This window comes from Taurulus bubalis (genome assembly GCF_910589615.1).
Source record: "Taurulus bubalis genome assembly, chromosome: 11".
NCBI classification, from domain to species: Eukaryota; Metazoa; Chordata; class Actinopteri; order Perciformes; family Cottidae; genus Taurulus; species Taurulus bubalis.
The window spans coordinates 12,235,927-12,253,519 of NC_136599.1; the positions used below are offsets into that span (position 1 = coordinate 12,235,927).

The 17,593-nt window shown below is 41.0% G+C and overlaps 1 protein-coding gene across 1 annotated transcript in view; it reads left to right on the forward strand.

The window, feature by feature from the left end:
• Positions 1 to 2,423: 2,423 nt before the first annotated feature.
• Positions 2,424 to 17,593, forward strand: part of lama5 (laminin, alpha 5) — a gene marked incomplete at both ends in the record, with an annotated part of 89,975 nt that continues 74,805 nt past the window's right edge. Inside the window, 2 exons of the mRNA XM_079226109.1 lie at positions 2,424 to 2,714; positions 7,860 to 8,012. Coding sequence (XP_079082235.1) covers positions 2,424 to 2,714; positions 7,860 to 8,012 — 444 coding nt within the window. The remainder of the gene's footprint in view (positions 2,715 to 7,859; positions 8,013 to 17,593) is intronic.

Consider the following 17,593-nt stretch of genomic DNA (forward strand, 5'->3'; position numbering starts at 1 on the left):
ACTTATTCTGAGGGCCGACAGCAGCTTCCGGTGTTGTCAAACGGAAGACGGTTGAGTAACGGAAGATCATGGTGTCTTTTCTTCTGTGACATGAGCCATTTAGAGTTGAAGAAAGTGTGTGTGTTGAGACGGAATACTGAGTGGACACACTGTCTCTCTCTCACACACGACCGACAGCAGGACAAAGGTCTGTATGGGATGGTCTGACGCGACAGAGAAAGAGAGAGAGGAGGACGGATGATAAGCACAGAAGAATGACAGGCCGCCTGCTGAGTCCTGGAGTTTAAGCAGATTAACACACATTTGTATACACAATCTCCTAAACAGAATTTGACTGTGTAGCTGTGGTGCTAACAGTTTCAAACTGTGAGCCTAACCAGCAAAATCTTTAACAAGATATTGCAAGTGTAATACATGCAGGTTTTCCCCAACCAACAGACGTACACAGGCCAAATCACTTTTCACAATGTAATGTTTATACAACAAAATTAACTTAACTCAAGGTCCATTTTTTAGCTGTTTGAGAGCTTTCAACCACATGTCACAGTCTTCATCAGCAAATGTAGTTTGCTCAGTTGTCATGGGGTCAACCCAGTTGCCATCATGTGACCTGCTAACTTTAACTAGAGTGACATAATAACAGGTGGTTGTATGTATGTATATATTATGGGGGGCAATTCTGTCTCTTACAACAATATTCATATACAACTAAAATGCATTCTCAATTATGTTTTGAGTGAAATGTATTTTCTCCCAGATTACAGTTGCAGTTTGAAAACATGCAGTTAACATTTCAAATTGTTTCCCCCCCAAAAAAGACAAACCTATTTGGTTTGGTAAAAAGCATCATGTGTTGGCTTAAAATTGTATTAAAACAAATCAGAATACACTGAAGCCAGTGTCAAGAACAAGGGCAGACATCATCGTATCATTCGCTCTTCTGGTTTGAGAAACAGACAATTCCAACTTTTTTGTCTGGAGACCGGATTCGATCCATCAGGACCAAAACCTTGCTGAAAGACTCTTATTCCCTCCTCTAAGTTACATCACTGTCTTAACATCTGTGTCGATGCGTTAGTGCGCACCTTTTGGATTATTTCCTCCGGCATTGCACATCATATTTATACTTCATACTGTGAACTTCTGCACATCCCCCGACAATATTTCGCACATTTCTGCACAAAACTATGACTTCTAGAACTTAAAAAACAAACAAATATATTGCACATATTTGTATAGTCTTTTATCATATTTCTATTGGCATTCTTCTATTCTATATCTATGTTACTTGACTTTTGTTGTGTAGTATGTGTACTTTTATTTTGTGTTTTCTCCTACTCTGTTCATTGTTCATTGCACCAATAAGCAGATTGTGAATGAGAAAATCCACTCTAAAATTAACAGCATTATGATTTTGACAAAGTTTAATAATTTAGTCAACTCCATTTTCTGATAAAGATGTGAAATGTGGTTGCAAACAGTTTAAATGATCCATGCAAAAATCACTAAAGTGGTTGTCACAGCAAATAATTTGTCAAAATCATTGCATATTCCCAATTCAAGCCTATTCCTTTTTCTGTGTGTGCCTACAGGAGCTGAGTGTGTGGCCGTCTCTGTGTGTTTGTTGAGAACACCTGTCTGTCTGTGTTTATTCGTGTGTGTGTGTGTGTGTGTGTGTGTGTGTGTGTGTGTGTGTGTGTGTGTGTGTGTGTGTGTGTGTGTGTGTGTGTGTGTGTGTTTGAGGGGTAATCTGGATGCCCATTCTGTTTGTGTGGTTTTATATCCCATTTGTTGTTTTGCTACTGGGTTAGTGTAATGATGCAGGAATGTCAACATTAATGACACAGTAAAGAAACAAAGATACTTTATTTTACACTTATAAGAGTGATGGGGAGGAAAAAGGGAAAAGGTATAGCAGACTAGAGAATGAAGGGCTGGGAAAGAAGAAAGAGGAATGAGTAATGAATTCCACAAAACAAGTGAGTAATGAATTCCCCAAAACATGTATCAGATTAACCGATGCATCCATGTGTGATGGCTTTATGAACCAATTAATGAACCGTGATGATTGCTTTAAAAAAAGTGAGTCAAACACAAAGCATTGGTAGAAGTTGTGCCCTCCTCCAGCCGCTGGGGACGGGCCAAACGAGAGGAAGGGGGAGGGAGGGAGCAGCAGATTGAGTTGGAATAGGTGCCTGGTGGAGCGACACGGAGAGAAAGAGGACTGGAACCTCAACGCACCGCTCTCCGGGAGTAAAAAAAAAAACCGAACTCCCATTCCTCTCTTTCTTCTCTCTCACTTTCCCCCCCACTAATGCCTCTCTCCTACGCGCGTTAACGGCTCACTTCTCCTGAAACTCTGAGCGACTCATTCCTCTTAACTTTTCGCCCTCCTCGGACCGGGCTCGAGCGAACAGGTGGAGATGATGGCGAGTGGACCGGCGCTGCCACCGGCTCTGCGCGCCCAGACGCGGCTCGCGCTGCTGCTGTGGCCGCTGTTGGCGACCTTCTGTCACTTCGTGTCGGCTCAGGAGCTGCCGACTAACGGGGTAAACGGATACAGCCTGCACCCACCCTACTTTAACCTGGCCGAGGGCACCAAAATCACTGCCACGGCGACCTGCGGGGAGGACGACACCGGCAGATCCTTGCAGGACCTGTACTGCAAGCTGGTCGGAGGCCCGGTGTCCGGAGACCCGAGCCAGACCATCCGGGTGAGCAGGACAACACGTTATAAACATATAATTACACCACTATTACTGCTCAATACTGAGTCGGAAACTTGATTGGATCCAATGGATTTTTTTTCTTCCATAATGTTCCTTATAGTCAATGTTAATTTCAGCTGTCCTTCATAGTCTGTTACGGTGTTGCATGCTCAATTGTGAGTTTTACAGTGATATTCGTGTGTGTCAATGTTCAATTATTTTAATGATATTCCTCCAGGCTCCGAGTGTGTCTGTGGTACTCAATAGTAGCCTCACAGTGACTGGTGCTCTTGTAGTATCTCTGTATGGCAGCATTAAACACTTATTCCTTTCATATGTGTAGACCTAATGGGATCTTATCCTATTGTGTTGCCTTTGCAGCATACTATTGCTTCATCAGTCAACTTCCAGGACTTAATGGAATCAGATTAAAGATATATGATGACACTATGATCTTAACGTTTCATAGTAAGCTTTTGAAATGTACTGCGGAAATGTTTTGCAGCAGTTTTCTGTCACGAAACTGCATGTTTTGATCCAGTTTTTCTATGTTAGACTTTCTGGGAATGCCAACCTGCACACTTCACTGCATTCAGAGTAGAGAGTTGAACAGAGGGGGTCAGCAGTGTGCATGCATCTCCAACTGCTCTGCCAAGTCATTATTTCATGCACGGCTTCCTTTGTAGGACTTGGCAACACTTAACACGGGCCACTTATATAAGGACAGGCAACATTTCACTTGGAGGGTACTCCACAGAAATTCCGCTACCACATCGTGCTTTATGTGTTTATAGATAAGTTTTTAATGTGATGATGAGCTTGTGAAAACCATTGTGGTGTCTGATGTTTGAGCCTCCAGAATACCACCAGTTAGCCCAAAGGCATATTGCAGTTTCATGGGTTAACCATTGATAGCAACTGTCTGGGCAATATCATGCAGGCGTATTGCCTTCTCCCTCTCTCACCTGTTGTTGCCCTTCCTCACAGCCCTTCCTTTATCTGCAAGATTATCGCGCCCAAAGTGACCGCCACTTACTCTGTAGTGATTCATAAGACAGGAGGGAAGAGTGGGATTCGGTCACTTCTAAATCTTTTCGCTGATGTTTGTTATTTGGAAAACAAGTGACATGCTGGCTAACAAGTCCCTTGTGAACTGAAATGAAAAGAGATCAGACATAAAGATAAAGATGTGTTGTTGAGAGATAAATGTACGATTGGTGATAATTAATAGAGGGGAGTCTGAAGTGTTGTTTGAATGTAAAGACTAAAATGTTTTACTAAGTAATTAATTTTATCTTAGTAATTATCTTTAATTTTATTGAGTAATTATCTTTAATTCAGCTGGTAAATTGGCACACTGGTCTTAAATTCTCTGCAGTACTTGATCCTGACCACATTTTACTCACTTTTATAGAATTATAACCAAATATTCTCTCATCAGAGTTTTCTTCCAGGTCTTCTCTGACCTGCCTGCTCAGGGCAGTTTGGTAGAAGTGGGGACGTCGGTGCATAGTTAGCTCAGGAAATCTCAAAATGAACCCAAGAAATCTGGTCATTAGCTCGAGGAATGGCGCATTATGTGTTTGGGCCAAGAGGTTTAACCCACTTTGCTGGGCTATTGTGGCTCGGCCCACTGCACCCCCTGAACAACACACACACACACACACATTACCAGAAAACACACTCACTTTTCTGTGCTGAAGTTAATCCTGTTTTGATTTGACAGCAAGCCGCAGAGTGTTTTTATTAATTAAAAAACGCAGGAGGACTGTGGTGTGTGTGTGGTGTGGCAGAAAGCTCAGGACTTTTACGCAGTGCTGCCCGTGTCCCGTGTGAAACCAGAATTTGTCACGTAACCACATCTTTTCCGAAGCATATCCAAGTAGTTTTGTTGCCTGAACATTGCAAGAGATGCACAGGTGGACTGATCCCTCTCATGTTGCTAGACACCTGTAGGAAAACACACAAAAAAGTACTTTTCATAACTACATCCGTTGAATGAAGATACGTTGCACCAGGAATTGTACCAGTTGCTCATGATAGATGTCACTGGGAATTTAGGCTGTAAAAACAAGCACCTTTTTAATTTTGGTGAAGTATCATAAACAACTGATGCCATGTAAGATGTAAGCAGAACACATACATAAATGTGATCTAGGAAGAGTTAGCGGAAAGAGAAAGGCTGCACATTATGCTTAGAGAGGAAAAAATGGTTGATTACTTAAAGTGGCAGGTGTTGACTGAGCAACACTTTGTCTCCCTCTGAGGGAGGAATCCAGGTCCTCAGGGCAATGCTGCTGGAGAGTTTTGCTCATTGACCTAACCGTGGAGGGAAGGAAAGAAGTGGGAATAGAGGTGAACAACGGTTGAGAGAGAGAGAGAGAGAGAGAGAGAGAAAGAGAGAGAGAGCATTGAAATGTTCTTTTCCTGGTGGTCTTTTTGTTGAGAGGAATGAGTGTGTGCTGTGAAAGAAAAATGATAAAAAGCGAACAAAATAGCGTGAAAGGGTGTTTGACAGCCAGGCAGAAATAAAGAAGCAGACTCCCTGACATCTCACTGTGTGATGTTCCTTTAAGGTGTCACAAACTTGGGTAGGAAATCAGCTGGGTCATTGTTAGCTGTTTCAAAACTCTCATCCTGAGAAGCACCTTCGTTTGCCTGCGTTCAGCTGCTGAATGGAGGTGATTCCTGCCTTCTTTTGTGTTTTCAAGTCGTTGTGCACTGCTTTGTGGTCTCAGATTTTACAGACAACATAATAAATTAGTATTAAGGGATATATTTAGATAACTAAAAGAGATATATACAACTACTGAGCCCAATAGGTGTTGCTGAGGGTCATGTTTGATAAATTGTGAACCTCAAATTAGTCATTCATACTTATTCATTCACTCAATGAACAATGTGTCCTTGATTTACTTAATCTTGCGCTCAAAAGAGGTTAATTTTCTCCTCACTAATCTCTTATTCAGGGCAGCTATGTTTCTTTAACAGCCATAATTTGTTGTCGAGGCACATAGATATGTCATTTTCATTCCACAGACTAATTTTAGGCTCAACAAGATTCACACAAATGTGAAAAGAAGGAAGTCAGGGGACGGGAGAGGGTGTTTGGGGGTGGGGTGGAGGGGGTAGAGTCAGATAGTAAGCAGTGACCTCTGACCGCAGTGATAACATCTCCTAACTCAGGCTTTTGTTCAGGTCCACACTTGTTTAGTTTATGCTAACGCTTACATAGCCACGAGTGGTCGGGTTAAACGCTCTGACAAACAAACTGGATTAGCCAAGAATGAAGAGAGGCTTTAGAAACCAAAGAGGTGGCATGGACACTTCAAGTGGACTTGAGCCCAATGGCATCACATGGTGGACCCGGAAGTTGTAATTCCATGGTTTGGCCACTATGTAGACCGAGTTATTGCCTTGTAACGTCAGAGTGTGTTCAGTTAATATTAAACTGAGAGGTTAAGTTGGCCAGTGTTTGTGACATGACTAGTAGGAATAGGTGAGGTATGTTTATAATGATGATGACTACGTAATGATCACAAAAAGATGGAAGACGATAAATGCTAATAAGATCATTAATAACAGTGAAGAAAACGGAGGATGTGTCCGATTTCAATAAAAAAATTTGTGTCTTTGTTTGTTTTGTGGGAGGCCCCTGGCCAGCATGCCAGAGAGGAGGGGGGAAGGGCAGGGCACAACAGTGGCCGCACAACAGAGTCCACCATGCTTTCATTATAAAAAGGAAAAATAAATGTTGTCACAATAGACCATCAACAGACCCCTCGGAGGGGAACGGTCCACAACTAAACTTCCCATCCAGGATCGGCCCCAGACCCTTAGGAGGAGCCATTCCAATGTTGATTTCGTTTTTTGCATTTTCACCTGGACAGAGAGTATTTAAAAACAATGCTTGTGTAAACACAGTTTACAGAAATACGCATGTCTGTGGAGACATTTAGACAGCAGGACTGCATACTTTTCAAAAACAAATACCAGACAGTGAGGCCTGATTTATGCTATGGCCACTTTTTAGGTCATGTCTAACTTTGCTTTTTTAGGTTGTACCAGCCTTTACACTTAGTGTTCTTTGGAAATAATTGTTGTTAAGAAGTGACTACAAGTGTAAATACAAATGATTGTAATTTTGACTTTGTGGAATTTTCTCTGAGTGAGATACTAGTGTATCATACTCTAATTGACAGATGACGTGCTTTATAGTAGCAAGAGTGTATTATGTTTTTACTAAGGCTATGGAATTTCCTAATATGAATGATTTTCCATTTTCCATATAGTACACTATGATGTCAAATCAGACAGCACACAACACATCAGACTACAACAGAGACAACATTTATGATACATTTGAACCTACTAGCAGAAACACAATAGAAGCTATGGCCTCACTGTTACAGTAACCTGAGTGCAGTCGCCTCACCGCTGGAATATAAGTAACTTGACTCGGCTAGCTTCGGGGACAAACAGTTCGTTTTCATATTGTTTTTTGTGACTCTGAAACACTGGTTTGGGTGGTTAGAGGGGTAAAGTCTCACAATAACCAGTGTGTGTTCATCACTACTTATATCCTCCCATGGTGTCTCTGAGCAAGAAGTTCAGTCTCCACAGTAGATCTGTAATTAAGAGCAAAAACAAAACATAAAAGTGACTTTTTTTCAATATGAAATAATGAGATAATCCAACCAAAAACTACAGCAAACATCTCATTGATTAGTTCCTCCTCTCCTGTTGAAGCTACTAATCTAATCACCGGGTGTATCAACTGATTGGAGTCAAACCCTGCAGACTCTCATTTGGTACATGGAAGCTCTTGTGTATCCTCTGTGACATTTGATGACATATCTAATGATCAAAGCATAATGCAAGGATGTTGGTGAAAATCGGAGACATGGATTAGACAAATGGCATGGTGCTTTGACTTATCTTATATCCCAGAGATTAACTGTGAGGACGGTGCATAACGCTGTGGGGAAAATGTGGTTGAAACAGCTAAAAGGTGAACAGCGAGGTCTCAAGTACGACCTCTTAGATTTGATACTGGACACAGGGAAGTTTCAGTTAAAAGCTTTATGACAGTAACCGTCTATACTCAAGCAAATATCAAAACTTTATACATCTCTGTCTCTGTCTTCTCAGGGACAATACTGTGACATCTGCAGCCAGGGCGAGAGCGATCGCGCTCACCCCATCACCAACGCCGTCGACGGAACGGAACGGTGGTGGCAGAGCCCGCCTCTGTCCCGCAGCACCGAGTACAACGAGGTGAACGTCACCCTGGACCTCGGACAGGTAGGACTCATTTGAATCTAAATACTGAAACACAGCTACAAATGGTGTCTATTTAGGTTTTTTTTGTTGGTCAATCTGTGGCTGACCAGCACACCAGCTCTGCCAATGTTTTTAACGGTATACACGTCTTCTAATTGGCCGTGGCGTGTTTGCCGCCGCCACGCCTGTCCCTCCACCTCTCAAATCTAATTTTGTAAATATTTGTGTACGCACCAATAGTCAACCCTACAATATCTTAATATCGATATTGAGGTATTCGGTGAAAAATATCATAATTTTATTTTTTTTTTCCATATCGCCCAGCCCTAAAACAAAACAGCAAAGGGTAAATGCCAAATGTTAAAATGTTAAATGTTGTCGTTTGTGGTTCCAAGATGATTTTCCCATCAGGATTGTTGATGGGTCACATGCACAAAGAGTGGCATGTTTTACTGATGTCTCTAGAATTGTTAAATGTGTGTTTGCTCTAGGATTTCAGAACAGTAAAAAATAGTCTTTGTGGACTGTGCAACGGTGTTAATGCTTCTCTGAGCGTTTTCTAGTATTCCAGCTTGACAGGATGATTCAGGATCAGCGCCTTTATTAGAAATGTAGAGTACATTTATTCACCTGAAATTCTGTTCTTAGAAATGTGAAAATATTTTAGTTGCAGCCTTTACAACTGATAGATCCATTTATCTCATATGTTTTATTTAACTGGAAAGGAGGCTGATTTCAGCCAAAGCCACTTGTAGTGAATACATTTGTGAGCTGCTGGTAAACTCTGCGCTAACTCATAGCAATAAACAGCTCTGCCTGGCCTTCTCTGATAATGAATGTGAAATTCATCTGAGCCCATTTACTGGTTTAGTAGCTCAGTGATAAATCAGCCTCTTAAAGCTCACTGACCCAAAAGAAGAAAAGAAAAACTCAACTCTTCAGTTGATTTGAGAGACGTTGTTATTGGCAGGAGCATTGACTCTATCAGAATGACACACACACTCACGTATAGATGTATAGCACACACACAGGGACACACTCAGCATACAGAAAAGCTTCACTCTGTCTTCCTGTGCTCCAAGTTAACCTTTTTGTGTTTTTGAACGTCGCTCTTGAACAACCATTTCTGTTTCTGAATGTGACTCTTTTGTGCCAGGCTCTCCTGCTCGAGTGCCCGCATTCAGCAGCGCTGCGCGTCCTGTGTGTCTGTGCACTTGTGTCCTTGACAAGAGTGTTTTCTGTCATGGCATTCAGTTTCCCATCCCTCTTACGTCTATCGTCCCCTTTCTCCTCTCTCTTCACTTGATTCGCTTCCTCTCTTTCTCTCGTCAGCTTCTCTCTCAGGGTCGAAGGTCTTAATAGAGAAGCGGGGAGCTGTTGTTGTCACTGTGTGTTTAAGCTTTTATAAGCCTGTTTACCTTGTAGTACAAACAGGAATAAAAAGATGTTCACAATCATGCTAGCACTGACTGGATGACAACAATGCAGGCAGTATGTTATGGGATCTGGACTTTGTTACTGGGAGGAACTTTTAACTGGTTATTAAACAATCTCAATTTAATACTGATGTTTCTATTTGACTAACATTTTGGAACTTCAATATTTACTTGAGGGAGTGTCCCTTTAAGCAAAAACACCAATATTTTCTGGTTTCAAATGCCCAAATATGAGGATTTTCTTATTTGCTTTGTTTTATTTCTTTGTATATTTGGATATCTTTGGGTTTAGACTGTTGCTTGGACAAAACATGACATCTGACATCTTTTCAATCCCGAAAACTTAATTCAATCCAATTCAATTTCGTCAAGTACGAACAGAAGTTAGCTTGAAGCGCTTTCCATTCAGAAAGCATCGTGGCGAGAAAAAACTCCCCTTCTCATATATATATATTTTTTAAAACATTTTATAGACTAAACAATCAATAGCAGGAATTTATTTAATCAATTAATTTAAACAAAGGACAACGTTGTTCGTAATGAAAATCCTTGTTAGCTGCAGTCGTAGATGTGCATTAGCCGATAAGTGTTCTTGTATTAGTTTTCTACAACAGCATTGTGAGGATGTTTTTTGTACACTTGCTCTGCATGTTCACTTCCTGAATGAGTGCAGTGGAGAAAAAAATCAAGAAAATCAACAGTTAGATGTTTCAAATTCAACCACAACTGATTTAGAAAGACATGTGGGTCCTTTGTATAAAACCTGCAGGTAGATTACATCTGTTCAAAAATGTTTACAACCTACATCGCAACAACACGTTTTCTGGGTGGCATCAACGCTAAGAGGACAGCTTTAGGAGGGAGGTCGGAGGAGAGCGAAAGAGAGAGAGAGGGAGAGAGAGAGAGAGGGAGAGAGGGAGAGAGAGGGGGGAGAGAGGGAGAGAAAGAGAGAGGGAGAGAGAGGGAGGGAGAGAGAGTCTCTGGTTACCAGGTTGCAGTTTTGTCTTGAAAGAATGTAGGTAGGCTAAGGCCAGGGTTTACAAGTGTGTGTGTGTGTGTGTGTGTGTGTGTGTGTGTGTGAGAGACAGTGACAGGGCTCAGAGAGTGTGTACCTCCCCCCTCCCCCCCCCCCCCCCCCCCCCTACCTCTGGCTGAATGAATGAGAAGGAGAGGAGGGAGATATTGGAATGCCAGTTAACCTGCCTCAACCTGCTTCGGGGAAGGCTTGTTAAATACCCTCTTTCTCCCTCTCTCTCTTTAATGTATATCGGTCACGTCATGACCGATATACATTTATTTTTGTCATATTTACAGCTAAGTTTATTTTTTTTTTTTATTTCTCACTTATTTGGTAAGCTTTTTCTCTCGATTTTTTTAACTATCAAATGTGGACCTTAAGTAACACAAGGTAACCGGTACCAGGTAACCCCAGGTGTAGAGGAACCTGACTGGTCTGCACATCAATCAACATCAGTCTTGGACCTCAATAATTCTCTTTTGGCTGAATGGGAGCAAATTCCTGCAGTCAGGTTCAAAATCTGGTGGAAATCCTAAAACCAGAAGGAGGCTGTTACAGCAGCAGATGAATGGCCATCTGGATCCAGAAAAAAGATGTTGGGCAATCAAGGGTGTCCACATACCTTTGGCCATGTAATGTATTTATATATATTTTGGATTTCTCTGTACTTAAACCTAGAGTTGGTTATCTTATTCAAGATCATTCTTTCTTATATGTGTTGAAGTTCTCTTGGCCACTTTATTGCTAGATTTCGGGACTGCTGGAGCAACACGCTGGGTTTTTTGTTTGGATAATTTATCTAAATTTAGCGCACTGGTTGGTTTCTCACGATTACCAACAAAACCCAATGCTTAAAAACCACACTGTAAGTCTTGTTAACGGAAGTACAAAATGCTAGCGTAATACACAATAGCATTTTGATTTTAAAACTGTTGGGATGCCCTTGAGCCTTTTTGTTCATCCCAACAGTTTGTACATTACTCTGAGGTGTTGTCAGGTGAATGCAATTTCGGAAGGTGAAGAAACTGAACCATTTTTTTTTTAAATTCTCATGGTGTGGAATTCTGTTGGCAGTAAACACACCGTACCATCAGTATCAGTATATCAGAGCATTACTGCAGCAGGTGTGTACCAAGCACAGCCTGTATCCACCCAACACTCAGTTTATCAAACATATTACATCATGAATGAAGTTAAAGTGTGTTTGCTGATGATTTGGGGTTCTTAGATAAGTCAACAATAGTTCCCCAAATTCTTGTCCATGATAAGTTCTAACACAACTCTTCCTGTCCTCCTTCAGTCTTTCTATATCTACACCACCCGCCTATCTTTAAGGATAACAAAAAGCCCATTATAGACCGTTTCTATCTCCTCTACCTTCCTGTCTTCTTTCTCCTGCTGTCGCCTGCTCTCGCTCCTCTCCAGTCAGCCTCTTTTTCATTACCTCTTCTCCCTATTCCCCTCCTAGTCTTTTTCTTCACAAATCAGAACCCACTTTGTTATTTTCTCTTCTGTAGTTTTAATCCTCTTTCTGACATATTTCCGTATGTGATAATAATATCCCTATGCGTCACTTTTATTATTTACTTTGCCTCACGCAGATATTACACCTGCAAAAACCATACAGGTGGAGGCGTTTTTTGAGCTTTCAATATGAAATTTGAAGCTCGGCAACATCATGTTACAGTATGTTACGACACTAAATGATCCAATGACTTCAGGCTTAATTGGAGCTTCACTTCACTCCATTATTTTCTGTAGTCTATGAATCTTTACCTCTGTATACTGGGGAAGGCAGCCAGGGAAGCTGGAGAGGTGGAAGAGGAATGACAGCAACCTGATAAACTGTCGGAAGAATATATATCATCCGATGAGCTCACATCCAGTTCAACACAATTCACCGTTGTCTTTTATGTAGGCTGTGTGATCTAAGCTATGTTTTCACTCTCTGTACAGATGTATGTTTGTGTGCAGTTTCATTCCTCAGGTATTTGTCAGTGGAAATATTCTGTAATAACAGGTGAAGTAGGAGGAGGAGATGAAGAGGAGGAGGGGATTAGAGATGGAAAAAACAAGGAGACCAAATCTATTTTGAAGGCCAGGTGAAACAAAATTCCCAGGAAGAGGGGAGGAGAGGAAGGAGGGCTAGAACATGGAAAAAATGCAGACAGGAAGGAGGTTTTAAGTAGGGAAGAAAACTGAGGTGAAGAAGAGGAAGGAGGGTGAGGGCATGGAAAGAAGAGGAGAAGGAGATGACAGAACAGGGGATGTTTGTCTGTTTCAGCAGCCTATTATTAGAGCACAATATAGGCTTCAGTTGGGAATGTGTCTTGGTGTATGTGCATGTTCATTTTCTTCAGGTGAGGTCTTCCTTATTCCATAATCCTCCCACCTTGAGTAAAAAAAAAAAAGTTTCCCCGTCATCACACCAGTCAAAGTCTTTTGTTTTGCCGGGAGCTGCATTTGAAGCTTTCTGCAGTTCCAGTGATTTGAAGTGTTTTTAGTTATTTTACAGAAGATACTTAAAGGAGTCAAGCAGTCCCAGCGCTTCAAGTAGAGGCACTACAAACTACATTTCTCAGTAGTGGTGGTATTGTCGTCTTTTTTCTGTATCAAATAGCAAATAACTTGTCAGTAGCTTCGGTCTTTTAATGATCAAGCAGTGAGGTCGCGTCCACACAAGCTACATTTCTTGGACGCATTCAAAAGCTCAAGCGTAGCCGAGCTTTATTGCTGCAGTCGGATATAAAACGGTTAAGGATCAGTATGTGAGTCCAACTCCAAACCTGCCCTCCATAGCTGGTTGAGGCAGAGACTATTGGTTAAGGTTAGGCATTGATTTTGAGTAGTTAGGGTCAGGATAGCCCATTGTTGGTTAAGAAATGAAATCAAAACTATCTGCAGGGCACAAAAAAGTCAAAGAGAAAACATGTTTTTCTTGTATTAAGATGTAGGTGAACTAATAACTCTTTAAACAGCCTTCAAAGTGGACCAACCGCACAAATGTGAAGTCAAACATGCCGACATGATTCATTTTAAAACTATAGTAAAGAGGTATTTACTGGAGCTCGACAGCAATTTCTTACTAGAGAGATTGAACTGTTTCTCATCGTCCCATGCCCCCGCACTCTCTGGTGTGTTGGCAGGTTTCCCTGCCTGACAAAGAAAGACACATACACAGATGTGCATACACTTGCACGCAGTGTTGAGGTAGCTCTATTGTTTGCCGTGCGTAAGAGCTAGCACCGTGCCAACTGCTCCCAATTGAAGGTTTCCTGCTATTGATGTGGTTTGAGCGTCAGAGTTAACTTTAGCGTGCCAGCCGGCTCTGAGCTGCAGCAGGGTGGAGGTTTATATTAGGAAAATCCTGACAGTTATGACATGCTTTTTGGGGGTAAAGCTGAGTTCACGCCAAACATGTTCAAAGTAGTTTAACTTCAAACATGTAATTAGTTTGATGTCAAGGGAAGCTTATTATTCAATGCACATGCCCTCAAGAGTTGGCTGGAACAGTTCCCATTCCAGCCTGAGTTTCTAAAGCAACTTTTTATCAAACATGCTCTCAATTTGTATTTTGAGCTCGAGCAAACCGTAGAGACGGATAGGCAGCGTCATGAAAACTGTATTCTGAGCTGTCTGTTTAAACATATATACACTTGTATAAAGATTTCAAAGAAAATACAAAGAAACTAGACAAATATAGTAGTTTCTTTGTTGAAACTATAGCTTTTTTGTTTTTGTTATTGTTAATAATGAGTCTCACATGTAGAGCCAAAGAAAGTATGTGCATGGTGCTGGGCAGCTGACCATCAGCTGCAGTGTTTGTGGTGTTCTAGTGCAACTTAACAACAGATTGAAGGCAATGCAAACACTTGTATCAGTCGGTGAGATCAATTTGGGTTGCCTGGGTCTTAAAAAGGACTATTCACGCTAAAGACAAATGGATAATATGTTCAAAGACGCAATTCAAAGACAGATCGCCCTTTTTTTGACAGCTAGGGTGTCAGAGGAGACAGAGTTAGAGAACTACTACAAAGTCCAATCATAAGCTCATAATAAGTCCAGTATCTGTATAACACAGACAATGTAATTCTCCATTAGTCAGAAATCCAATATTTCCAATATGTTGATGCCAACCACAGTCAAAACAGCAACAGACTCATGGATGAACTCATGGTTGCCTGCAAAATTGACTGTGGTGTGATATAACAAAATCAAAGCCAACCACAATGACCCCAAACACAAGGGCCTTATGGGTATTAGTGGTCTGAGAGCACTTCTGTGTGTGTGTCTGTGTGTGTGTGTGTGTGTGGCTTACTGATTACAATCGGTGTGTCCGCTGCCAATTCTGCTATTTACGAGTGACGAGCATGGGAACCACACTCTGTCTATTGTTTTATTTATTATTTTACACACTCTTCAGGTTTGATACTTTGTGTGTGTGCGTGTGTGTGTGTGTGTGCGTGTGTGTGCGTGTGTGTGTGCGTGTGTGTGTGCATGTGTGTGACTGGCTGTACAACATCAAGTCAAGTAGGCCGCCCTTTGAAAGTGTATGTGAGACGTTTCAAGATATCATCTCGCATTCGCTGTAATGTCTCCCTTTACTTTTTGTTTCACTCTTTTTTTTCCCATTGCATCGCAATCTCTCTATTCATTTTCTCTGACTCTGACCAGCCACAAAGACTCCTCTGTAGAGTGGATGACTGATGGAAATAACGAAAAAGAGGGGACAAAGATAGATATGATGGACATCAAATATCCTTCTCATATTCCTCTATGTCCCTCTATTAGTCGCTTCTTGTTTACAGTCGACACAGATATATTCCACTGTTGGCTGCTGACTAAAACAGCAATGAGTATTATGTTTATCAAGTTATTGAAGATAATGTGTTAGCAAATAGTTATCTGCTTACATATTCGACAGAAACAGAGAAACGTGAACCTCAACATTAAAGTTGTTTTTCTGTCATGTTTTTAGTCTTTTTCAGTCTTGTTTTCTCTGAGGATTATAAAAAAGAATTGCCACTGGATATGTAGCATATTAGAGTTAGCTTGTGTAATATCATGTGTCCATGGTTCTATATAAAGCAGCACTGTGTTGGTTTTGTCAGTCAAGCAAACTAAAACTGAAAGCTGAAATCTGCAAAGAACCACATGAGAAGATGTTAATTCACTGCTTGTGTTACCACTTTCCTAGATTCATTGATAATAAAATAATATTTTACTTCAGGCAACTAACTTCATTGTGTTTTCTGGCCCCTCGTCACGACCATTGCACCATTGCAGTACCTTTTTCCGTTTTATTGTGCGAGTTGTATGTTGTCATCATTAAGTCTTCAAAAAACTGATTTATTTCTGTGTGCAATTTTCCTCTTCATTCTTTTCATTCTTTCTTTCTTTTTCTTAATGTACTGTCCACAATTACTCTCACTCATTACTCAGTCAACCACACGTTTCAGCCTCATCCATTAATAGTCCCCTTCTTTCTTTTTCTTGATATAAATCCTTTTGCCCTCTTAGCTCCTTGGCTGTGATTTGGAGGATCAACAGTTGGAGTCATTCATGACTCCCTCCACTCCTCTGTCTTCTCCAGTGACTCTTATTTATGTCACCATCTAATCAATGGCCTTCATCTTCCTGTTTTCCCGTCTGTCCCTCTTGTTCAGAGTTAAACGTTGCCCCTGAAACTGTCCTCTCACACAGACAAGAGCTGACACACACAGTGCACATTTTTCAGTCATTCATTATGTGTACTGGTGAGGAAAATGAGCAAAGAGGGGGAGAAAGAGAGGTGGCGAGAGAGAGAGAGAGAGAGAGAGAGAGAGAGAGAGAGAGAGACACACACAAATCTGACCTCAATAGGAGTGATTCAGTTTTGAGTGAAGAAAGATTGAGGCAAAAGGGATAAAGTTGATGTCACATTTGAACCAGAATAGAGGAGGATGGAGGCAGGGGGAGGGACAGTAGTCAGAAATCAAGTCATTTTTAGTTGTCTGCTCCTGTATGTTGTTGTAGCTGATATCAGAGTGTGTTGACCTTGGAAGGCTAACATACCTTCAGTTTTAGCTTCAGTTTGGTATTTTTAACATATCGGGATGAATGCAGCATCATAGTTTCTTCTAGGTTTTCTCATTCCTTTGGCGATATCTGTCTCTGCCTTGTTTGAGAGTATATTATTCTGGGTTAAGTTTCATTTTAAACCTAAAAATATACATTTTCTGTTTCAGTCATTCATTTTCATTTCTGCCTGATGCATACATTTGACAATGAATGATTGTGTGATCACACTAGATTGTTATGGTCAATCAGCTGTAGCTCTATTTTCTACTAAATGTGAGAGAAGGTTGCATTCAAAATGTCAGTATTATAGCCCAAACCCTGTGAATAGTTGCCCAGAAATGGATTTTAATTTATTGGTCACAAATTCAGGTAACCAATAACTCAGCTTTAAACTCCTTTTTAGAAGCCTTAAAGTATTAACTGTTGGCAACTAGAAGATTACATTATTTATGTAGGAAAAAGGTTGCACTGTGTGGCTCCAGCCTTACAGTTCAATGTGTCCTCATATGCAGATATAACAATGACAATCACATATTAATACCTGTTTTACAAGACCTGTGCATCAGCCTAAAAACTGAATTTTACTAGTCCAAAATGTTGTAAAACCAGTACAGTAGTCTCCATTATAGAAGTGTTTTAGAGTGTTTAAGTAAACTTCATCTTGGCTATGTTTTAACATTCAGAAATGGTATCATCCCGGTGATCAGCACGTTAGGAAGATGCTGTTTTAACAGGCATTTACATGTTGGATGTGTTTCCTTTCACATCCCATACAATAGCGGAGCAACGCCGACCCACCGTCTTCATCATATACGCAGCTCTCTCTCTCCATAGCTGGCCGAGAGCCTGCAGACTGGACTTTCAGCTCCGGCATTTCTTTTGCGTATTCATAGTGTGAATGTGGCTCAAGGCGTATGGATAAAAGTTTAAAGGCGGAACTCGGGCTTGTGAACTTTGGTTCCACATTACGTGTATCAATCTACAGACCGTGTACTCTGTGTGTACCAAACCGGAACTCCCTACATGGTGATAAATATACCAAGTATTTGACAGATTGGAGAAAAAAACGTGTAGAGTAGAGAACTCAA